This window comes from Vigna umbellata, chromosome 6, assembly GCF_029865625.1.
Source record: "Vigna umbellata cultivar VRB3 chromosome 6, Vumbellata_1.0, whole genome shotgun sequence".
In the NCBI taxonomy this organism is placed as follows: Eukaryota; Viridiplantae; Streptophyta; class Magnoliopsida; order Fabales; family Fabaceae; genus Vigna; species Vigna umbellata.
In genome coordinates, this window is record NC_142170.1 from 15532485 (window position 1) to 15557679 (window position 25195).

At 28.9% G+C, this 25195-nt stretch overlaps 4 protein-coding genes and 1 pseudogene across 4 annotated transcripts; all 5 read right to left on the minus strand.

Annotated features, from left to right (window-relative positions):
* Positions 1-405: 405 nt before the first annotated feature.
* LOC124843301 (uncharacterized) lies at positions 406-2792 on the minus strand. Its single transcript, XM_047320006.2, has 2 exons — positions 2639-2792; positions 406-1007 (listed from the first exon to the last, which is right to left on the minus strand). Exon 2 carries the CDS (start codon positions 946-948, stop codon positions 769-771), a length of 180 nt encoding a protein of 59 aa, XP_047175962.1. The 5' UTR covers positions 949-1007; positions 2639-2792; the 3' UTR covers positions 406-768.
* Positions 2793-3486: 694 nt separating this feature from the next.
* On the minus strand, positions 3487-5984 carry LOC124843245 (EKC/KEOPS complex subunit tprkb-like protein). The gene is made up of 7 exons (XM_047319943.2): positions 5861-5984; positions 5325-5411; positions 4683-4749; positions 4237-4359; positions 4074-4157; positions 3901-3987; positions 3487-3820 (listed from the first exon to the last, which is right to left on the minus strand). The coding sequence occupies exons 1-7, from the start codon at positions 5917-5919 to the stop codon at positions 3734-3736; spliced, it is 594 nt and encodes a 197-aa protein (XP_047175899.1). The 5' UTR covers positions 5920-5984; the 3' UTR covers positions 3487-3733.
* A 1724-nt stretch (positions 5985-7708) lies between these two features.
* Positions 7709-10700, minus strand: LOC124843299 (galactoside 2-alpha-L-fucosyltransferase-like). Its single transcript, XM_088092433.1, has 4 exons — positions 10073-10700; positions 9891-9974; positions 8307-9775; positions 7709-8155 (listed from the first exon to the last, which is right to left on the minus strand). Exons 1-3 carry the CDS (start codon positions 10386-10388, stop codon positions 8307-8309), a joined length of 1869 nt encoding a protein of 622 aa, XP_087948559.1. The 5' UTR covers positions 10389-10700; the 3' UTR covers positions 7709-8155.
* An 885-nt stretch (positions 10701-11585) lies between these two features.
* Positions 11586-13342, minus strand: LOC148196851 (galactoside 2-alpha-L-fucosyltransferase pseudogene; annotated as a pseudogene).
* Positions 13343-15448: 2106 nt separating this feature from the next.
* On the minus strand, positions 15449-20000 carry LOC124843247 (fucosyltransferase 2-like). Its single transcript, XM_047319949.2, has 3 exons — positions 19909-20000; positions 17066-17232; positions 15449-16960 (listed from the first exon to the last, which is right to left on the minus strand). The coding sequence occupies exons 2-3, from the start codon at positions 17229-17231 to the stop codon at positions 15540-15542; spliced, it is 1587 nt and encodes a 528-aa protein (XP_047175905.2). The 5' UTR covers position 17232; positions 19909-20000; the 3' UTR covers positions 15449-15539.
* Positions 20001-25195: the final 5195 nt, after the last annotated feature.

The window sequence follows — 25195 nt, forward strand, 5'->3', positions numbered from 1 at the left end:
TAGTAACAAATACACTTAATGTGACCCAATCCCATAAGTATTTCCATAAGGACTCTTTTGAGGTCGCTTCTTTTAAGATTACCCTTTCTACGTTAGATGGGTTATAAAAGAAAAAGAATAATAATGACAAAAAGATCCGATTCCAAGAACTTTAGCCTTTTGAGAGGAGATCATCGGTTATTTAAGTAGACCTTCCATGTTTGTTAAATGAGAAGCATGCCAATACATACTGAAAAGAGGATGGCATGGGCAAAAATTTTGTGCGTTTATAAGGGGCACAAGTAAACAACAATAACAATTAAGTCTTGTTACTGTATGCATTGGAATGCATAAGCGTAAATGAAAAATTAGAGTCCACAAAAGTAGTAGGGACATCATGTTAACTAGTTAAACCAGAAACTCAAATGCACACCAAAAATATTTGTTATCAAGCCCATAAACGGTAATACAACTCTCATGACCATGAACAACAGATTTCTGCCCTGGAGCTATCTTATTATCCTAGTTTCCCAGATTTAAGAAACTGGGTATATGATACCTATCAACTGTGTCTCAGTGCAAGAGTCAGATCAGGAAGACTGCGGAAGAATGCGAATGTTTCCTTAGAAAGGACAAAATAATGAGGATATAACTGCTATGCTTCCATAAAAATCTTCCAATTTATGTTTTCCAAAAGCTTATAATTGAGGTATTCGATCCAATAATCACGGATTTCTATAAGGAAAAAACAAAACAAGAATCTGATTCCAATATGGCACCAAGTACAAACTAAACATCATCATCATCATCCCTCTTCTTGGGCTTGCGGTATTTTTCCTCCACAACTTTTGCCATGAACAAGGCAGTGTCAGCAAACTTCATGATATTAGGAACTTGATAATTCTGAGCCAAATAAACCCCACATACTGTCCCTGCTATGAAAGAGAAGCAACTTCTAATTATACCCATAGGTGCTCAAGTGTTTGCGATGAATGTCTGCTATTGAGAAATCGCTTTAGCAAGAATCACTGTCAGAAATAAACAAATCGGCATTTAGGTAAAATCATATGAGAAGTAGTTTTAAATTTTGTGGTAGGCCAATGGTTGTGAAGAAGTTCCACTGGCATATGCTCAAGGAGATCACTAACATTACTAATGAAGTATTTTCAAAATCAATGGCGTGTGGTTGCAAATATATGTCTCTAATTTTAGTCTTGAGGGTGCTTCTCTAGTTTATAAGTGCTAAACATGATTTAGAAAACATTATGATAAACAATTCCAAATCAGTTATTCTAATCTATCCTTCACAAAACAGAAGTCTCTATTTGTGAAAAGTTCATTTGCCTATAGGTTGCTGGACTGACTGTAAATAATATGCCATGTAGCATGCCATATTGAAGCTATTCTAAGATATAGCTCAGACTATATTATATTCAAAATACAATATCTAAAATAAGAACCATATAAAACAGAAGTGCAAATTATACGGGAAAACTATGGCCTAGTCTAGTCTCCCCCAATGGGTATGTTTTGGATCTAAATAGTGATAATGAGAAATATATCTAAGTTCTGGAAGCATCTAGGCAGATATCCAACCTGACTAACAACCCACTCAAGAGAAGCCACAGTATAGCCCAGGAGAAAATACATACAGAAAACAATTTAGTATAGCTCATGCCAAGGACAGATATGCAATCACATAGCAATACAGCCAAGGAAAATACAAAGTGAAAATCATATAATCAAACCCAAAAGAAAAAAAGATAAAGCAGAAGTGAGGGGGAGAAAGCAAGAGAAAACAATTTAGTATAGCTCAGGCCAAGGACGGATATGCAATCACATAGCAAGACAGCCAAGGAAAATACAAAGTGAAACTCATAAACAAACCCAGAAGAAAAAAAGATAAAGCACAAGTGAGGTGGAGAAAGCAAGAGAAAAGCGTAGAGGATGCCAAGAACAGACATGCAACCACGTAGCAACACAGCCAAGGAAAATACAAAGTGAAACTCAAAGCCAAACCCAGAAGAAAAGAAAATAAACCAGAAGCCCAAGGAGAAAGCGAGAGAAAAGCATAGAGCGTTAATACCAGCAAAAGTAAATAAGAAAATGAAAAACCAGTGCCACACAGAACAGAATATTTTATTTCACTCTACTAACCCACAAATAAGAAGAAACAGTAGAGAATGTGAAAATTGAAAAAAGAAAAATACTAAATATTGCTTATAACTGCATGATTGAATCAAAATTTTAGTGTAATGCTGCAAACCATGGACATTGAAACAAACATGCATGTGCATAAATAATCTACCATACCATGTCGCCTAGAACTGTTGATATGCAAACCCCAGCCCCCCAACACACTCACAATTCACAATACTCTAAACCCTGAACCCTAAAAAAAACTAAGAAAAGGCTCTAAAGTGTGCAAGAATGTTACGATCGAGACCCAAATTAACCAATAAAACATCATAGAAACTAGAAATAAGAGGTGCTGAGAGATGCAATCAATCTTATCATAATCTGTTAGTGATTAGTTAACTAATTGAAATAAAATCATCGTATAACAGAAATAGAGTGTAATTTGAGGAAGAAGAAATTGTGCAGTTGCAGATTTAACAGGAACAGAAGGGGTAAAGGTGAAGGATGAAAGAGAGAATACCTAAAGATGACTCACAGATGTCTGCGATTCTTCAAGCTACCCTGTCTCCACCGATCCTTAAAACATTGCTTTGAATCCTCAAACACATTTTTTCTATCTCACGCAATTCAAATATATTAACAATAGAAAACAATTTATTTTTTACTTTTTAATTTTTTTAATAATAATAGCAGTTAAAACTCATCATTATATACAATAAAAATATTTTCAAAAAATATGTATATTGACTTTTTTTTATTTACGTTTAAAAAATATTTTCAAAAAATATGTATATAGACCCTTTTACTTAAAAATATTAAAGTCAAAACAGTCTTTCAAATTTTATATCCATATTCATCATGTATTTATATACGTGCTATAATTATTATGATACTACTAATAATTTTTTTTAAATGAATATTGATATATAATTTTTATCCTCAAGAAAATTAATAGGAACAATAATAGGAATATCGAGTTACGTACATATTTTTCATTGATGAGATTAGTATTTCCTGGGTAATAGGAATAATAATGTCATTCAATTTCAGTTTCATTGTTCTCGTCCTGTTTGAAATCTCGTTCCTTCTAATCGAGTTCTCTTTTAATTCACGGGTCTATTAAGAGTGTTATTCTTCAAAGTTTTGTTCAATTAGTTTATAAAGTCAATCGATTTGAATGACAAAAAAAAGTAATTTTGACAATGGTTTGTAAAGTTGATTATCACTCTCATATCCATGAATATAGAGTAAAAAGTAAAAATGTCGAGTTAGCTGATAAATATTTAGATATCACGAAGAGAATAAATCTTGGATTTTCCAAGAAAGAATCCTACGTTTTGTGGAAATGGAATTACCAAAATGGTAATATTAAGAAAACACCGACATGCGCTTCACGACCAGATCAAACTGACCACCTAACTTTCAGATTTTCCACAACAAATGTCAATGCAGTAAGAAAGACAATTGAAAAAAAAAATCATAATTATCACACACGAATGCTAAAGTATATATTATGCAAGCCTAAATCTTTCTTTAAAAATTTCTTGAATGTTCTAAAGTCGATCAAGGAGAGATAGGGAAACTGGTAGTATACAACAGATCACATTCATTCTTCTCACAAGGCATCACGAGCAGCTATTCGGCAAACTATTGCATCAGCAAGTGATGATACTCCAAGTTCCGATGCAGATATCTTGTAATGCTGAATGACAACAAAAGACTGAATATGCTATACATGCACAAAAAAGATAAAAAGTCATTTGGATCAGAGCTATTACAGACCTTTTGTATCTGGGATTGGTTTGCTCTCCCTTCTAGCTCCTCCAGGTCGATCTCTTTGCCATTGATGAGCTTCTCTATAGCTTGTATCTAGTAAAGATAAAGAGATCACTTTAGTTATCTGGGTGACAGAAAGAAATAAATGTGTGCCATATTTTAATGTAGAATTATCTCACCTCATCAGGAGAAGCATCAAATCGAGCAGCAAGGATATAAGTTGTGCTGTCAGAGATGCCACATCTTTTCAAAGATTCAGTAATCTAGTCCCAAGAAATGCCAACGTAAGTAATCTAAGGGGAAATATGAAACATAACAGGTTAAATAGCAATGCATAATTACATGCTTGGACCCTGAGTAGTTGTAAACGAGCTCTGAATGAGGAGTGCGTGTGGTCAATGAGTCTCGTGACTTGGCTACAAGTGTCTTGTGAGCAGCCGCTAGGACAGGGAAAATATTTGGAATCTGGTTCAGTTGACAACAATGGTAATCAGAAGAAAAAGAAAAAGTGTTGTTAATTGTCATTGCTGAAAATTTATGCACCAGCATCATTAGGATCTTCTCGTGTTACATACTCAAATGAGATGGTAGTCACGAATTGAAAAAGAAAGAAACGAGTAAAACTATTAAATCCTCTTTAGGAATTGGTGGATCCAACTATAAATACTTCTGCATACTTTTCTCTAATAGCATCGCCTTCTTGTGTTAGTAAATGACAAAAAATTATTTTGATCCTCTTGTAAATGTTGCTGAAGATGACCTAAAACACAAACAATAAGAAAACATACAAGTAAAGCATTGAGGAATGCAACTTCTGGCTCCAGAGTCCCGGTTTGCATGCTTTCCAAGAGTTCTCTGTGAGAATATCAATTACATAACACACTTTAGCTAAGAGCAGGTCCACAATCTTTTGAATCAACTACAGATAAATAGATAAAGTCGTTTATAATGTGCTCTGTATATTTACTTTTATAATTGGCATATGACCATAAATAGCAAAACTTTTGCAATCAGCCAAACGCCATCTAGAAACAATCGTCTAAGAGCAACTGGCTCATCAATTACCACATATTAGCTATTGCAACCGCACTACTGGTGCATAATGTTCTTACTTGTTATAACAAGCAAATGCAAATCAAACTCCAACAACGTTTAAACTGAACTTCCAGATGAAGTGATACCTTATGTTGTGTCTTATAGATAGCAATATTTCAAAGTTACCCAAAAAATCATTCCCGTATCACATCCATGCCTAATGGCACAATAAAGAAATTTGACTTTAACATAATTCGGTTAATAACAAATACCTTCTAGACAGCTGCCATGATAAAAGAAATCTAAAATTTGATTAAATATACAAACAACTTGATCAAAGAATCTTGGCTTATACTCAACGGCAACAAGCCCATGATAAAGAGAGAAAGACTTACTTTGAATTGGTTACATCAGTGTAGAGTGCAATAGAAAGAGTAGTTCCATTTATATTGAACGACTTCATAGCTTCTTCTGGCTTGAATCTGTAACGAGAGCATTGGCCCGTTAAACAAAAGGAAATAAACACAAAAATGAGATTTCCTGAACCTATTTATAATGATAAGCTGTGATGACCACATTCTATGTTTAAAAAAGAACAAAAATGATTTCCTGAACCTATCAATTCTCTTCACCACTTCACTTTCAATTTGTCTTATTTTCTTAACAAAGGAATTAGGTAAAGGCTTACAGTGCGCAAGAATGTTACTGTTGAGACACAAATCAACCAATAAAACATCATAGGAACCAGAAATAAGAGGGTCCAGAGATGCAATCAATCTTATCATCATCCTTTAATGATTAGTTAACCGCAATTAGAACAAAATCATGGCATAACAGAAATAGAGTGTAATTTGAGAACAAGAAATTGTGCAGTTGCAGATTTAACAGGAAAAGAAGGGATAAAGACGAAGGATGAACGAGAATAGAATACCTAAAGATGGATAAGAAGATATGCCGGCACTCAGATGTCTGCAATCCACACTCTGGCATGTCTCTACTGATCCTTAAAACCCTGCTTTGAATCCTCCAACCAAAACATTATTTTACTATTTAATTTTTATAATATACACAAGAGATAAATGAATTAAAAATATTTTTATTATATAGTTTTTGTAGAAAATAATAAGAAAATAAATTATTTTTATATATTTTATATGATTTTATTGTTGTATATTCAATAATTACTTCTCATTGTAATAATAATAATTTTTATTTTTTATTATCAACAAAAAATTTACATATACCCGAAATAACACTGACCTTTATTATGTATATGTCAGATTATTAAAATGAAATAAAATTTTCACTATTTGCTTCCTTTTATTTTCTTTTATGTTTATTTTTTTACATCGATATCTTTTATAGTGAATTTTACAGTACAATTTTAAAATATTATTAAGATAAAATAGAAACAAATTTGTGTACATTGAGAAATCTTTATTATATATTGCTATAAATAATAAAAAATAATTTAATAATTTTCAATGTTTAATATCATCTTTATACTTATATTTTATTTATAATATTCTTTTTATGATTACCTTTTTTTCACATGTATTTTTTGTTACTTTCAAACATGTAAATCAAAATATAATATAGACAACATTTTCTTTTACTACGGATTGAACAAAAGGCTAAAATGCTGATAGCGCCCATACATTAGGGTTAGGGTTTCTGTCCAATATTTTTCTGTCACACAGGTGACAATTTTATTACCTTTTTATATAAGTTGACACTGGAAACATATTGTTGATATGCTTATAAACAAAACAACTTTCTAGTTTTTATAATATTAAATTTTATTTTTTTATTTATTTGTATAAAATAATGAGTATATCTACTTTTATTAATGAATAATGATGACTGAATTTTAAAATCACTAATATTATTAATGAGACTAAATTTAGTGTACTGGTACTATTTAAATAAAAAATCCACAAATTTACCCGAATTATTTAATTAGTGTCAGTGGTTTGTTTGTATGATTAGGTTTACAGTTTATACGTGAAAGCGAAAAATTAATTACTTTGTTTTTCAAAGAAAAGAAGTCAAATTCAATTTGTGTCACCTGGAATTTATATAAATTACTTTTTCCAAAGAAGTTAATCTTTCTATAATTTGTTGTCAGAAATATTCATAAACTTTTCAAAAGAAATAAAAAATATGTTATATGTTACGAATTTAATATAAATTAGAGATTTTAAATTAACCATAATTTATTGATAGAAATATTCATATTTAAAAAAAATAACAAATATGTTATATGTTACGAATTTAAAGTGAATTATATATTTTCCATTGATCCATTTTGAAGTGTAGGTGGTGTTTTAATATTTTGTAAAAAAAAAAAGTTACCAATCAATTTCTCTTAATAGATAAGGATGTCAATATTAAAAAAATGGTTAAAAAGAGTAAATTTGAAATAAAATTCAATCTTCTAGAATTATAATATATATATATATATATATATATATATATATATATGTATATATATTAAATTGATTTTATTTCTAATAAATTTATTCATTTAAAATTTATTAGTTTGGTGTTAAATTTCCTTAATTTTTTTTTTGAAACCTTAACATTGTATTCCAATTGGACCATGGCCCCAATTATCTTTTACATAGACATAAATTAATGAACTATTTTTTTATTTTAGTATATTTTATATATTTGACAATTCAACTTTTGTACAGCTTGACACTTCCAAATTATATTTTTTTTAAGATTGCGTATCATCAAGTTATTTATGCATATAACAACTAAATTCGATTGTTCAAACACAACAAAAATCCTAAAATTTACCATTAAATAATGTAAGATATGGAATACATACAGTTAAAACAAGGGGGAAAAGCAGTTTTTTTTTGCAAGAAACATTCTAGCTAAACTAATTATTACATGCCTCGAGATAGTTCCGCAGCAAAATTGGCAGACATTCAGAATTCCTAGACTCAACTATCTAAGTTTGCCATAGCGATATTGAATAATGCAAATACCTTGTTCGGATTTCTGTTGACAAAACATGCTTCTCAGATTGAATTATATCTACAATGGCCCTTCTGAGTATGGAGAACCAACACCATCATATCCCTGCTGTAAAAAAACTCCATAAATAATAGCCTTGATATTGTCATTGATGATGTATTAGAATTCCACCTCCAATACCACTCATTCAATATGGTGAAACCGGTTTGATCAGAGACAACCCTTCCGCAGAACAAGGCTACATTGTGGATAACAGGAACCTAATCAGTTACAGTCCATTTGACAACCTCAAAAACTGTCCAAAGTAGTAATATATTAGAGCAAAGAAGGATTATTGAAAGGTTGGCAAAGCAAATAGCCCAGTGCTTGGCATCATGTTGGTTTGTTACCTAGTGATTACCATTAACCAGCTTCAATCCACCAGATACATCTTCACAATGCTTCATATGATTAAAAAGGGAAGTAAAATCAACTGTGCTATTGGCCCTACAGTCATATTTGGGTGGATAATGGAAACAGGGCTCCATGGACTTGGCATGTCGACAAGGTGGATCTGGGATGGTTTCATTATATCCCCTCTGCAAAATCCATGGCTTCAAACCTCCAAGACTATGAGCAACATAACCAAAAGTAGACTTAGTGCTAGTAACCAATGCATCACATAAACTCAGCAAATATATTTCGGTCCATGCCTTGATGTTGTGCATGTCATCATTTGACTTTTGACGCTCTTCATGACTGGGCTGATAAACTCTTATTACTTCCCTGGTCACAGTTCTATTTGCCTGATACATAGTCTTCAGCTTCTCACCGTATTCTGAGAATAAAGATGCTACTAAAACAACTTTTGAGGTCTTCTTCAAAGGAGAAGCCACTGACTTTTGTGCGTTGAAATCAGGCAGCAACTTATGCTGAAGGGTGCAGGATACTATTTGGTTAACAACAGTTTGATGTGGTGGTCGATGAGTATTAAAAAGTCTAATCTGCAGACCTATCCTCTCATTTGCCTTGGCTAGATGTGCCTCATAAATTTTTCTAATTATTTGCCATGCTTTGTTTGATGGGTGAAGAAGGTAACGTCCAAGATGGTGAAAAACTGTGTCCTTCTGGGGGAACATTTTACTTAGTTCTTCTCTAAACGATGGAATCATAAAAAGAGAAGGGACAAAGTATTGATCTGACCGTAAAATCAGCACTGAAATTTTTTGAAGAAGATCTTGACTTCCATCACAATGAAAAAAATTATTGTGACGGTCATGGGAGTGCTGTAGATTAAGAATAAGAAATGGTGGCAGAAGTACCTGTGAACTGTTTACCTTGAAATTGTTTAATATGTTTTCATATGTTTCAATATGCTTCTGATCTTTCCAATAAGGAAAACTCCTGGGCAATAACCATGAGGAATCAGGAAATGGCTCACAAAAGAGACCAGACATATCGGTCCCAAATTTGACAAGCAGAACACGATCTGTAAGGATAGCATAAAGAAATGCTGCAACCAAGGTTACTATTCTGTTCCCTAATCCATTGACAGCTGTCCAGACAAGATATTTGCATTTCGTACTAACATCATTATTGCTAAATTTTGTGCCCTTTCTCATGATTTTGTTGTAGAATTTGGTAGAAGGTCCACAACTTCGATGAAGATGTTCATATTTTCGTAACTTGGAGATAAGATATCTAGAAGGTTTGTGAGAGGAACTTTTGCGGTACAAGTAAGATTGATATCTACTAAAGCATGATGCTTCATCAAATGATGAAACCAGAAGCCCATCAAGGAGTTTGTCTTTAGAAATGGTGATGCTAGTAGATAGGGACAAAACATTCTCCCCATCTTCAGATGAATTATTCTTTGGACCTGTACATGCATAAATAAACACACAAACAAAAAACCACAATTTTACATAACATTTATAACAAGAAGACCCGTATAGTGATCTTGAAATTAAGGTAGAAGTAAGATTATAAGTTACCAAGATCTAAGAGAGGTAGTGCCTGAGCTGGTTCTTCTAAGATTCCAGGCTTAGAATTCTGATTTTTGTTTTCCAAAACCTTATCTAACATGTAATTTAGAGAGATCAGAACAGATGTTAAGATATCAAACAGAGTAACTAGTGATGAGTTAAAGGAATAAATTGAAGAACAGTAGAGTTACCAACAGGGGCTGAGTCTGGAATAACATTATGATCCTTTTCTTCCCCAGTTTTAACTGTAGCATTTTGAAACTCTTGTATTGAGGCATTTTGAGCTCCTTCCTGCACGACATTAGTAGTGATCGCATTTTGAGCTCCTTGTTTCAAGACAATATTAGAAGCATTGTGAGCTCTAACAGCCAAAACATTAAATCCATGGACGAGATCGAAAACTGAGTTCTGGTGTATGAGAGTAAATGTGACCAAAACAGGGAAGATTATAGAAGCCACAGCCAATAATGTTCTGAAGCTCTTGAAACCACGCCCTACTTTATCCATCACAACTTTGTATGAAGCAGCTTCAGATATCAATTAAGTAATTGATTGATTGCCTTCGCTGCATCAACATGCACATTGAAAATCTACAAACCAAAGAAAGGGCTACAGCGACAGAAGCCAGATCCTCAGAATTTAACTTCTCTTTGGGTCGAAATCGAATTTGATCGGTAGAAAGAAATTGAGAATGCGAGAAAGAAGCTATGCAAATTACGAGCAGATTCAGCAATAATTTATTTTCTCCAGAAACCAACTTTGCACTCTTACAATACAACTGCTTCCTGTAACTATTACTGTAACATATGTTTTCACATCTGTCGGCAACACAAAAAAGAATGGAAAGCTTTCCGACGACTGTGATCTCATTTTTCTATTCGCTAATTACTGTTTCTATTTTAATTAATAAAAAAATGTAATTTTAAGGTAAATGCTAACAATTATCATGTTAATAGTTATTAATCAACAAATTGAAAGATAATATAGTTAAAGAGTATCGTCTTAATTTTGTTTTGAAGGTACTGTAGGAAACATATTCTTAAACCTTTTTAGATTAAAACAAAACTTATTTTTGCAAAAGGAAATTAACTTATTTATAAACCTAAACTAGTTTACAGAGTTAAAAGTTAAATTTTAGAAAAAATAATGTATAATTATTTTATGAATAATTTATAAAGAAGTTTATATTATTTTATTTTTATTTTTAAAATATTTATACAAAAAATCATTACCAAAAACAAATGAGACTTTTGAAAGTATTTTTATTATAATTACTGTTTTCTTTTCTCATATTTCTTTTTTTCTTTGAAGGTATATTTGGTTTCAAATGAGTAGTGTTTTAGATTTTTTTAGGTTATATTAAAGTGATTTGGGGAGAAACATTTAAAGTGGAATGTAAAGTGTTTTGTTTAGTAATTAACTTGGAAAAACTTTAACTTCAACTTGAAAATTAGATGTAAGTTTTAATGATTAAAAAACTAAAAGAAATAGGATCACTGATTTACTATTGTTATATGTTGAATAGTTTATTATTTCTTTATTAATTCAATTGTTTTAAGATTTTTTATTTATTTTGTAATTGTATCTTGTATACTTTAATTTTTTTAAAATTCAAATTATTCTTTAAAATTTTTAATAGTTATTCGATTAACAAGTTTGAGTATTATTGACAAAATAAATAAGATTATCTAGATTATTTGTTACCTAGTCATAAACATTAGTAACTTTAACTCCACTAGATACATCTTCACAATGTGTAATATGATGAAAAAGAGAAGTAAAATCGACTGTGACATTAGTCTTACAAGCATATTTTGGAGGATAATGAAAACAAGGCTCCACGTACTTGGCTCGTTGACAAGGTGGATCTGGTACAGTTTCCCCATATATAGGTTGTAAAATCCATGGCTTCAATCCTCCAAGACTATGAGCAACATACCCAAAAGTGGACATCGAGCTTGTAACTAATGCATCACACAAACTCAACAAATATATTTCAGTCCATGCCTTAATGTTGTGCATGTCATCATTTGAATTTTGTTGCTCTTCATGACTTGGCTGATACACTTTTATTACTTCTCTACTCAAACTTGTATTACTTTCATATATACTCTTTAATTTCTCACCATATTGAGAGTATAAAGATACTACTAAAACAACTTTTGAGGTATTATTTTTTAAATGATGATTCATTGAGCTTTGCACGTCGAATTTTGGCAACAACTTAGCTTGATGGACACAAGATATAATTTCATTGGTAATGGTTTGTGTTGGTGGATGGTGGATATTAAATACTCTAACTTGTAGGCCAATCTTCTCATTTTTCCTGGCTAGGTTTGCCTCATACAATTTTCGAATCCGTTCCCATACCCTATTCGATGGGTGAAAAAGGTATCCTCCAAGATAGTGAAAAATTGTGTCTTTATCAGGGAACATTTTGTTCAAGTCTTGTCTAAAAGAGGATATCATGAAAAGAGAAGGGACAAAATATTGATTTGACCGTAAGATCATCACATGAACTTTTTGCAGAAGATCTTGATTTTGATCACAATGAAAAAGATTAGTATGACCAACATGGGTGTGTGTTAAATCAAGAACAAGAACCGGTGGCACAAACTCAAGTGAATTGTTTTTCTTATTATTCATAGATAGGGTTTCATGTGTTTCAAATTGTTTTAGATCATTCCAATAAGGGGAATTCTTGGGCAACAACCATGAGGAATCAAAAAATGGCTCACAAAAGAGATTTAACATATCAACGTCAAATCTAACAAGAAGAACACGATTTGTAAGAATTGCATAGAGAAACGTTGAAACCAAGGATATCATCCTGTTCCCTAAGCCATCTGAGGCTATCCAAACAAGATATTTGCACCTTAAATCAACATAATTGTTGCTACGTTTTGCATCATTTTCCATGGTTTCGTTGTAGAATTTAGTATAAGGTCCGCATCGTTGATGAAGATGTTCATAGTTTCGTAACTTGGATATCAAATATTTAGAAGGCTTGTGAGGAGAAGCTTTTCGATACAAATAAGATTGAAACCTACTAATGCATGACGATTCATCAAATGAGGAAACTAAAAGCCCACCAAATAACTTATCATTACCGGTGGTAGTAGATAGAAACAGATCATCCTTTACAGCTTCAAATGTATTATTCTTTGGATCTTTATCTGTGAAAATGATAAAATAAAATCACATAATTTTCAATAATATTTAAATCTTTATAACAATGACATTTGATAATAAAAATATAAATTTTAAAGTGAAAATTTACCTATAACCGGCTCACTGATGTTGAGATTCTTTTTTTCTTCTATAAATGCATTAAATTCTTTGAAGATGTCAAAAACTGAGTTTTTGTGTAGGACAAAAAATGTGACCAAGATAGAGAAGGTTATGAAAGCTACAACTAACAATATTTTGAAGCTCTTGAAAATCTTCCCTACATCACCCATCTTGATTTGCCGGCATGCATTCAACATTAGATATTAAATAGAGAAATATGTACATTGAATATTCAAGTATGATGGAACATTAAAAAATTTACTTACACTATTGTATCAAAATTGTATTTTATTAGAAACAATAATCAAAAAGATGAAAACATATTTATTAAGGAAATGAGCAAGTTTGTTTCCTAAAAAACCCAACCAACCTCATTCACTAGTCTACCTAAAATTATTTAATAATGTGAAGTACCTTCGTTGACTAATTTGGTCAACTTCTGATTTTTGGTCTTAAGTCAAATTTTATAACATCATATTATGATGATAGAAGCCACAAATACACTATAATACTACTAAATTAGATTATATTAATTAATATTATGTAAACTGATACTGGTATATTAGTATTAATAACACATATATAAATGTATTCTAATAATTTATGTTTTAATAATTTAAGAAGACTATTAAAAATAAATAACTATAATAATACACATTTAATGTGAAATAAATAAAAAGTAATCATAAAATATAAAAAAATCCAATTAATAATTATTGTTAAAAGTTAGCATAAACGATACATGATATTATTTTCCTATCAATTTAAAATATTTCTTTTTTACAAAGGCAAGTTCTCATCTACACCAAAATTCTTTGAATACTTTAAGATTATAAAGGAGAGCTAATTTGTTCTCATAATTTAAAAGAATATTTTTTAATTTGATATTTTTGTGAATTGTTTTTCCAATAAAAGGTTATTAAAATAGTATATTTGACATAATTCTACATTTTATCATTCGATTATCATTATTTTCGAATTTTATCTTTCAGATTCTTTTTTCACATTTTAGTATCTAGTGTTCAATTTTTGAACAATGTACCATTCAATTTATTTTTCCACACATTTTACCGTCGTGTTTTATAATTATTTTCACTTTACTATCATATTATAACAAAACAACGTAGTTTTATACAGATAAACCTATTAAAAATTAAATTAATAATTACTCAAATTTATTCATTTCTCATCTTTTGAATTACAATATGTAAAAAATAGACTCCAAAATATATTAAAAAAATGAAAATACATTTTAGATGTAGAAAGAATATTACAAGATTAGTTCTTAAAACACTTTTTTTCTTCTTTTACCTCTTAAAATGTATTCATAAAATACACTTTTAGCTTTTAAGATTTCAAAAAGTATTTTCTGAATTTATTAACATTTTTAAAAATACTTAACAATAAAATGTTTTATTAAATTAGTCAACCAATTTATAAACCTAAAATTAGTTTACACACGAGTTAAAAGTTAAATTTTAGAGAAATTAATGTAAGATATTTTATGAATAATAAATTAATTTTAATTTACAAAAAATATTTTATTTTATTTATTTTATGTTGAATGTTTATTAAAAAAATTCAACAAACACGTCTTGAAAGTTTTTTCATTATAGCTTTCATATAATTCTAATTTGATTTGAAGTTAACTTTCATAATTATAAATCAGATTTATATATACTTGATATATTATATAAAATTTGTATTTGTAATAAAATAATATTAACCTATCATATATAATATTATAACTTAATTATAATTTTATGGATATATTTTTATTTCATGAATTAATTGTGTATAATAAAAATTGTAACACTTTTTAATTAAATAAGAAGACTCTTCTAAAATAAAAATCTTAAATTCATACTCACTCTCTCCTTCTGTATCTCAGCTTCACTTTTACCTTCATATTCATCCTTCTCATCTAACACACTTATACTTTCATATTCTATCTTTTTGTATCTGAGTCTCGCCTTCACCTTCACATTCATCCACCTTAGAATAATATATATATATATATATATATATATATATATATATATAAGGGTTTATTGGATTGTTCAACAAACTTTATCTTTTTGTAATTTCGCCTTGTAGAATAATTTTTCTTAAATTGAAATCATTCATTAAAAATTTGAATGGTCATATAATTAAAAAAAAAGTATTTAACACCATTTTGATAATTTTTACAAAAAAAAAGGTCTTATAAAAAATTAACTTTTGTATTTCTAAAAGAAATAGAAAATAAATAATAATGAGAGATAGTGTCTGATGGTAGTAAAAAGGATTATAGTGTCAAAATTGTCATATAATTAATAAGTAGAAGGATTCTTCGTAAAATAAACAAGACTATCTAATTTACTAGTTTTAAGTATTAATTATTTTCATTCCCCTTGATTGATCTTCACAACGTTTAAGATTATGAAAAATAGAAGTAAAATCGACTGTGGCATTGGCCATACAGTCATAATTAGGAGGATCATGGAAACAAGGTTCCATATACTTGAGTCGTTGACAAGGTACTTTTGGGATACTTTTCCCAGATATACTTTGCAAAACCAATGGTTTCATTCCTCCAAGACTATGAGCAACATACCCAAAAGTGGATGTAGGGCTTGTAACCAATGCATCACACAAACCCAACAAGTATATTTCACTCCATGCCTTTATGTTGTGCATGTTATCACCTGAATTTTGATGCTCTTCATGACTTGGTTGATACACTTTTATTACTTCCTGACTTAAACTTGTATTACTTTCATATATACTCTTTAGTCTCTCACCATATTTTGAGTATAAAGATACCACTAAAACAACTTTTGAGGTATTCTTTTCCAAAGGAGGACTCGATGAGTTTTGCATGTTGAATTTTGGCAACAACATATTTTGCTGGAGGCAAGATATAGTTTCATTGATAATGGTTTCTTCTGGGGTTTGACGGGTATTATATATCCTAATCTGCAAGCCAATTCTTTCATTTTCCTTGGCTAGGTGTGCCTCATATACATTCTGAATATGTTCCCACACTACATTTGATGGGTGGAAAAGGTAGCGTCCTAGAAGGTGAAAAGTAGTGTCTTTGTCAGGAAACATTTTGTTGAAGTCTTGCCTAAACGAGTATGTCAAATAAAGAGAAGGGGCAAAGTACTCATTTGATCGTAAAATCAAAATGGGAATATTTTGTAGAAGAACCTGGTTTTGATCACAATGAAAACGGTTAGTAACACGAACATTGTTGTTCATCAAATCAAGAAAAAGAGTTGTCTGTGGATCGTTTCCCTTGTTATTCACAAACATGCTATCCCATGTTTTAAATTGTCTCAAATCATTCCAATAAGTAGAATTCTTGGGCAACAACCATGATGAATCCGGAAATGGCTCGCAAAAGAGATCCATCATGTCATTGTCAAATCTAACAAGAAGAACACGATCTGTGAAGATTGCATAAAGAAATGTCGAAACCAAGGATATCATCCTGTTCCCCAAGCCTTCTATAGCTGTCCATACAAGATATTTGCACTTCGAATCAACACCACTTTTGCTAAAGTTTGCACCATCTTTCATGGTTTCATTGTAGGACTTAGTATACGGTCCACAATTTCGATGAAGATTTTCATAGTTTCGTAGCTTGTATATCAAATATTCAGATGGTTTGAAAGGAGAAGCTTTCCGATACAAATAAGATCGAAACCTACTAACACATGATGATTCATTAAACGAGGAAACTAAAAGTCCACCAAACAACTTCTCATCATTCTTCTCATCTTCAAATGTATTATTCTTTGCACCTTTCAATATGGACATAACAAAACAAAATCACACAATTTTCTACGATAAGTATATCAAGATTGAACTTGAAAAATAAGAATATAAGTTTCAAAGAGTGTACTTACTTGCAACTGAGTCGCAAATATTAGTAGTATTATTCTGGATTCCTTGAAAGATATCAAAGATTGGATTTTGGTGTGTGAGATAAAATATTATCAAAATGGGAAAAGTTATAGAAGCTACAACTATCAACGTTCTGAAACTCTGGAAACTCTTCTCTACATTAGCCATCCTGATGGGAATAACATGCATATGCAAATTAGATATCAAATTGAAAAACATGAATATTAAAATAACAACACATTATGGATAGAAATATGATAGAATAAAGAAGTTTACGTAAACCTTTGTGTGAAAATTGTATTTGATTCAAAATAATGACCAACGCAAGAAGATGAATGGATTTATTGAGTGAGTAGTTCTTTTCCTCCAAAACCAAGCAGCCTAGCTCATTAGGCTGACATTATTTAATATGAAGCTGCTTTACCTTCATTCGCCAATTTGGCTAACTTTTAATTTTTGTTCTAAAGTGAAATTATATACCATTATGGTATTAAGAGGATAGAAGTTACACGTACACATAGTACTGCTAAATTAAATAATATTAATTAATAATTAAATGTATTATAATAACATACTGCTAAATTAATAATATATAACTAAATGTATTCACAATTTAAGAAAAATATTCAATATAAATGATAATAATAAATATTTGGTGAAAACTTAATAAAAGATAATCGTAAACGTCAAAAAATCTAATTAATAATTAGTATTAAAATTTAACATAAAAGATACATGGTAACACTATTCTATCAACTAAAACATTCTTTTTTCGTGAAGGACACTATTAAATAAATATTCAATGTAAAGTGAATAAAAAACTGTAATTAATAAAAGTTAATATTAAAGATACATTGTAATACTTTTCCTATCATTTAAAATATTCCTTTCTCACAAGTAATAAAGAAATATTCCTATCATTATTTTTCTAATAAAAAGTTATCAAAATAATACAGTTGACTTACGCCTACATTTTGTCATTCAATTTTTTTTGTTCACATTTTAGTACCAAGTTTTGAATTTTCAAACAATTCACCGTTCTTCTTTTCCACAGTTTCATAATTGTTTTGACTTTACTATCATTTTGTAACAAAACAAGGTTTTGTTGATTATAGAAAGAACTATGAACTGAATTTATTTTTATATATATATATATATATATATATATATATATATATATGGGTTTCTTAGCGCATATGTCTATTTTTCAGTTGGTACATTTTAGCAATGTGTATCAGATTTTAATAGACAAAAATACCCTTATATATAATGGATTCTAAGTTTTAAGGTTCAGGGTATTTTGATAATTTTCATTTTCAAAACTAAAAAAAATCACAAACTCTTAGTCACCTCTCTCATTCCTCTCAACCTTTTCTCTTCTATCTCTCTCACTCCAACATTTTCTCTGTTATCACTACTGTAGCCCCAATTAAAAAAATCATAAACACTTGTCTAATCCTAATTCACATTCCTCACTTGTTCAATTGTTTTTCTCTCATCTTCATACTCTCCCTCACCCACACACAACAACCCGTGACACCACAATTTTTTGCTCTTGTTTTGTTTCTTCATTTGTTTTTTACTTTAATAACAAAATAATTGATGATGTTGATGTTGATTTTTGATTGGAGGACTGTGTTATATATTTTCCCTTATTATTATTAAATTTCATTTTTAAATTAAGCCGCAGTAGTAGAGATGATACAGGAAAGGTTGGAGTGAGAGACATCAAAGAGAATAAGTTAAGAGGAATGAGAGAAGTGAGTAAGGATTTGAGGGTTTTTTTAGTTTTGATAATGAAAATTATTAAAATATCCTTAACCTTAAAACTTAGAATCATGATTTATAAGATATTTTTGTCTACTAAAATCCGATAAACATGACTAAAATGTACCAACTGAAAAAACAAAAGTACACACGTTAACAAACTATATATATATATATATCATTCAAGTTGTGATAATAGAACTAGAACGGGCCACAAATGTCTGTTTCTAAATAATTATAATAATTAATTAGAAAGAGAAACATCTGTATTTGCTATATATGTAACGTGGAGAGAGATATATTTAATATGTTTTTAAATATCCATTAATCCTGGTAAAAAATTAAAACCCCTTAATCAGAATGACGTATCGTGAAGGGAGTCACGCAGATCAAATATTAAAAAACAGAGTCACCACCATTAAGAAAATTTACTGAAAAAAATAATGGTTTTTAAGGTACGAGAGAATGTTTTAAAAAATTAGGATTACGTAAGTTTCTATCTCTTTAGTTTTAAAATTTTAATATATTAATGTGTTGATATCTTTTTAGTTTTAAAGTTTTAATATTCTTAAGATTTTACTGTTTTTATAATTGATTTTGGTTAGAGTAGATAGTATAAAAAAATATTTGATATTCTTACATATTGTACGATAGAAAAATAGCATAAAAACGTTGTAAACTGATGTATGAATTTTATGTTAAAAAAATATCTATTTATATAATATTTATCCTATTTAAGTTATATTTAAAAAATTAGATATTAGATATAAATATTTGACCTATTTATTAAGGACATTTTTAAATAATAGAAGAAAATATAAGATGACATTTATAATCACAAGTATATTTAGAATTTATTTAAACATAGAAAAATACTAAAAAAGACTATCAAATAAATATTTTAATTTATACATATTATACTTAAAATAACATATGTATAAGTATATATAGATGTATTTAAATAATTCTTTAATATGTAAAAATAATATAAGAGAGAAATTGCATAAATAAGATAGTTGAAAAATATAAAACAGAAAAAAACATAAGATGATGGGCATCTAAAAGAAGAGAAGCATACCTATGAGGCTTTCCAGCAACAAAACGCAGCGTTTGGGTTGGCGGAAGATATTCTCTCTCAGTGAGACTAACGTTCTTTCCGTAATGTGTTGCAGCTCCGTTTTGCTTCAGGCGTTGCCCCTTTATATAGAGAGTGGGAAACGATAAAATATAACAAAATAGAAAGAGAAAACAAAATAATAAAAAATAATAATCCGTATGTAGATTTAACGCATTCTCTTTTTATTAATAAATTATCTTTCATTGAAAACAATATTTATATTTCAAACTCCTTATTTTACTTTTTACTTTTAAATACATTTAAGAAAAAAATGTCATCTGGTATTTACAGTTTTGTTAAACTAAACTAATTTTGTAGCAGATGTTTTTCTATCTTTTTCACTTTATTAATTTTATATATTTTTGTGCTTTTCTCAAATCAATTTTATTGTTCGAGATGAAATTGGAGGTTGAGAATCCTCTCTCTTTAGTTAGTTTTGATTAGAAGAAATAAAAAAAAAGGCATTTTTATATTATGATGATAAGTAAACCCTTAAATTCGTTCGGGTTTAAGATGATAATTAATATAAAGTCATTTTTCTTTGTAAGATTGTTTAAAATAAGTATTTCTGATTTTTTAAACTGGAGTTATGACAGAAAAGGAAAATGTTTGAGTGAGAGAGATGAAAAAGAAAGATTGAGAGAAATGAGAGACGTGAGTAAGAGTTTGAGAGTTTTTTTTTAGTTTTGAGAATAAAATTTATTAAAATATCTTTAACAAAATCCATAATATATAAAAGTATTTTTGTCTACTAAAATCCGATACACATTGTTAAAATCTAAAAAGGCATATGCTAAACCCATATATATATATATATATATATATATATATATATATATATATATATATATATATATATATATATATATAATATTTACACGTATCCATAAATATCACGAGTATTAAAAATTTGTAATTTTTACATATAGTCAGAGAATAATGTGACTAATAAGAACCACAATTCTTTTAGACATGATAGAGTAGTGTATAAACACTACCTATACCCAACACGTGTTAAATTTGGATTCGGAAATCTGATTACCTGAAAGAAAGGTATTACCTAAAAGAAAAGTATTAACCACGTGACTCTTAATATAATTAATTACCTTCAAAAGAAAAAATAAATATTGGGTATAAAATGATGGATTAATTATATATCTAAAATTTGTTTAAACACAAAGAGTTAGTATAATTAATTTTTTTAACTTCTATAATACGTGTATTTAAACAATTCTTTTACGTATAAAGAGATATAAAGCATACAATTATATCGATAGAATCAATTCAAAATATAAAGTAGAAAAGAAAATTGTTAATACTTATTATGATAATTTTATTATTTGTTTTACTTAAAAGTATCCTGAAATTGTTTATTAGAATCAAGTCAAACAAACTCTTCGTAACCCCAATTGCGAAACACCTAAATAAAAAGCATAATCCACCGTCTCATTTCCGCTTCCTTCTTCGGCGCCGCCAGCAAAGCCTCGAGATCTGAATCCAGAACCGAAGATCCGATTCCTCTCCACTGAACCGCGCCTGAACTGGGTCAACTCGCAAAGTCCGAACTCGTTCGCAAACCTATACCCAAAGCACAGCACTTTCCCTTGTGATAAGGACGAAATTGGAGGCTTAAGAGTACATAGCAAGTTAAGTATTTGACTTAAATTTATTTAAATAATTTACAATTTACTTTTATACATTTTTTAATGTAATATATTTTTTGTAATTATTAAATAGTTTTTTTATATTACCTTTTATTTATCAATATGTTTTTTAATTAGATTTTAAATATATTTTAATTGGATCAAATAATTTTTTCAATTAGTTTTACAGAATAGTATATAGTATCCTTAAATAATTAATTATGCATAAAAACAAAACTTGGACTATTCTAAAGTACAAAACTACCAAACAAAAAATTTGACCGTTGAATATTCTTTAAGTGAATGGTACACATGATGCCATATTTTAATACGTAGTAGATCCATAGATAATTCTGTGTACTTTTTTTTTAAATTTTTTTTATTATATCATAACTTTTTATATGGAGAAAAATTGAACACAATTTATATTAATTATCTAAATAACTTAAATTTCTAAATTTAATTAAATTAAATTTTAAATTTTATTTTCAAAAGTGACTAATTGTTTTTTCAATTTCAATTATATTTGTACATAATTTACATAAGTATGACAAATATACATGTATTTCTCAGTATCTATGAAAATAAAATCCGTAACAGTTGATATATACATGTATTTATTATCAACTAATAAGTTATTATCAACTAATAAGAGATATTTTAATATCTGTTAATATAGATAGATTAAGTGTAAATATTATAATATTTCTATTTATAAGTATTTGTTATCTGGAAAAAAGATTTATATTTTGTTAAATTAATTTTAATTAAAATTAAAATTAATTTATATTATATTAGTTTAAATTTAATTAAAATTAAATTTTAATTAAAATTTAATTTAATTTAAATTATATTTTATATGTTCTTTTATAATTTAATTTTAATTTTATTTTAAAATTTATAAAAAATATTTTATTAAATATTTACTAGTACTTAATTATTTCATAGATTTCAAAGTATATGTAGATATTTTTTAAATGAATATTCATACAATGATAAATGAATGTTTTTGTTGCAATCGATTAATGAGTAGACATTATGCGACTCCGGACCTAACTCTTTGTTAAATATTAAAATAAAAATAAATTCTTTTATGATAATTTATTATATTTAATTTAGTTTTTTTTCACGTTAATTAAATTTGGTAGTGTTTTATATTCCTTATTTTCTTCCTTTCCTTTTAACAAATCTCGTTTTTTTAATTTTTTCTTCTTTCATAGTTTTTGTAGTAAATATGACAAAACATTAAAGGCGGAAAGACAATAAAGAAAAGGTGTGCATACCCGTCACTTACATATGCCTTAAATACTTTATTTTATATTTATTAATGGATACACATTATTTATGTATAATATTCTGACTGTTTTATAAACAATTAATATTTAATTAGAAATAGAGAGTAGATATAAATAATAATATAAGTATTATATATCTTACATTTTATAATAATTCATAATATATTAAAAAAATATTTTTTTATAATATAAAAAGGGTTTCATATTAGAATGCATAATTATTTATATTTTTAATATCTTTGAAAAATATTAATACCAAGTTTTCATTTGGTCAATGTTTTAAAGAAGTTTTTTTTTTAAATTTTTTAATTTTTATTAAGGAAGTTTTACTTATACTCAAACTGCAGATATACATGAAAGAGAAACACGAGAAAAAAGAATAAGATTTGTGCAAGTTTAAACATCAATATTAGTAACCATATACAATATAGTAAATTGAAACTTAGGATTTTATCTACAATTATAATATTTATGTTTATCTTATCTTAGATCTAGGCCCATATTTTGATTTAGATGAATATAAAAAATTATCTTGAGAAATAATTAGATAGTTGAGTATTTATCTATAAACAATATTAGTAGAATAATACATATTTTTATCGATAATACTAATATTTATTCCTTCAAAAATGAGATATATAATTACTGTTTATCTTTGATAATATTAAGTATGAACGATAGCATATTCTTGTGGTAAATGAAAGGGCATTACCCCCCAATTTGTTTTCTAATATATGTAAAAATTAATATGTAATTAAAAATAATATTTTTTTTCTAATTTTAATATATTATAAAAGAAAGTGAATATGACAGGACCGAGAAAAATCAGAGGTAACGGAAGATAGGTGGGTGCATGCGATTGGGCCGATCGGTTTTTGACGGTAGTTTATAATTGAGTTTTTCAAAATTTCATGTCACTTTTTTGCATGCACTCATTCTCTTCAACATTCTGAGTTTTTCTTTTTCTCCTCATTCTCTCTAAAAATCTCTCTAAAAATACTCGTTCAGTGTTATATGATCATCAATTAAATAATGCCTGAGTTTTCCTGGCGTCAAGTACTTCATCTTTCACCATGTGTTTGAGAGGGTGTTCATAGGATTTTCTGGTGAGAAAGCAAATTCTGGAAAAAAGTTAATTGTTGTTCTAATCGGTCAAAGAGGTAAGGGAAACTAGTTAATTTAATTATGCATTCATATGTATGAAAATGTTGTTTGATGATGTTGCATGTATGTAAAATTGAATGATTTGGTGTTTTGTACTATTGGTGTGGGATATTGATGTTGTATTCATGATGATTGTGTTTCTGCATGATTATGGTTCAGTGGTCGAGTGAAATTGGAAGGAAGTGTGGTAGTGAAAATGGGAGAAATGTGTTCGGTTTGAGTTTGGTCTGTATAGGAAATCTAATTCTCAGTCATTGAGTTCATGATTCTGCATAATTGAATCTCAAATTGAATCTCAAATCTGTGATGAAACTTTCTTAATGATGTTAGAAAGATTTAAGCAATATTAATCAAGTGTAAATGAAGTATTTAATATATGTTTGGAGGATTAGAAGTTGGAAGATTGTAGTGAAATTGGTAAAGATTGGTGTTGATCATAATTCTGCAGTTATTCTGCAGAATTATGTAGTTCGCTGAGGGTCTTTAATTGACCGTTCGACTTCTCTCGGGTACTCGGTCTTAACTGAGTTCTATTTTTGTGGATTCTTAGTTAATGACAGATCGGTCTCGTGTTGATATTCAAGTGAATATAACAGTCGGTCTAGACATAACATTTGATTGTAAACAACTTTCATTCTATCATAGGCTTTAACTGTTATTGACCGCTCGGTCATGTACTGTCTCAGTAGTGCTCGGTCTCAGTAGTGCTCGATCTTGTACTAAGTATGAGGACTCGTCATAATACTCAATATTGTTCTTGTATCTTATTTCAATAGTGTTTGGCTTAAGCCAATAGTGTTCGGCCTAAGCCAATGACATTTGGTCCAAGACAATAATGTTCTTTCTAAAATATAAGTGTTCGGTTTAATTATAGTATTCAGTCCTCAAACTGTGTTAGGCTCATGTTTGAGCCCTACTCGTTAAATGACCGTTCGATCATGTTTGTGTGTTGTGGGTCTTGTGTTTGAGCCCTACTCGTTAAATAACGGGCTAACCTTGTGTGGTAGCTTGGGGTGGTCCAGCTGTTTCACCACAACGAGTGCATGAACAGTCATAGCTACATATTCATACCAGTCTGGACGGTCTAAAGTAAGGTAGTTGATTATTATTTGTTTATGTGATTTATGCATGTGTTTGAGTATTTTA

Excerpts from the sequence above, each read along its gene's own strand:
- LOC124843301 (XM_047320006.2), bottom strand. The coding sequence starts at position 948 with ATGGGTATAATTAGAAGTTGCTTCTCTTTCATAGCAGGGACAGTATGT.
- LOC124843245 (XM_047319943.2), bottom strand. The coding sequence starts at position 5,919 with ATGCCAGAGTGTGGATTGCAGACATCTGAGTGCCGGCATATCTTCTTA. Across the intron at positions 5,412-5,860 it reads ATCTTCTTATCCATCTTTAG|ATTCAAGCCAGAAGAAGCTA; the intron begins GTATTCTATTCT and ends CTCTCGTTACAG. Across the intron at positions 4,750-5,324 it reads ACTGATGTAACCAATTCAAA|AGAACTCTTGGAAAGCATGC; the intron begins GTAAGTCTTTCT and ends ATATTCTCACAG.
- LOC124843299 (XM_088092433.1), bottom strand. The coding sequence starts at position 10,388 with ATGGATAAAGTAGGGCGTGGTTTCAAGAGCTTCAGAACATTATTGGCT. Across the intron at positions 9,975-10,072 it reads TCCAGACTCAGCCCCTGTTG|ATAAGGTTTTGGAAAACAAA; the intron begins GTAACTCTACTG and ends ATTACATGTTAG. Across the intron at positions 9,776-9,890 it reads ACTACCTCTCTTAGATCTTG|GTCCAAAGAATAATTCATCT; the intron begins GTAACTTATAAT and ends ATGCATGTACAG.
- LOC124843247 (XM_047319949.2), bottom strand. The coding sequence starts at position 17,231 with ATGGCTAATGTAGAGAAGAGTTTCCAGAGTTTCAGAACGTTGATAGTT. Across the intron at positions 16,961-17,065 it reads TATTTGCGACTCAGTTGCAA|GTGCAAAGAATAATACATTT; the intron begins GTAAGTACACTC and ends CCATATTGAAAG.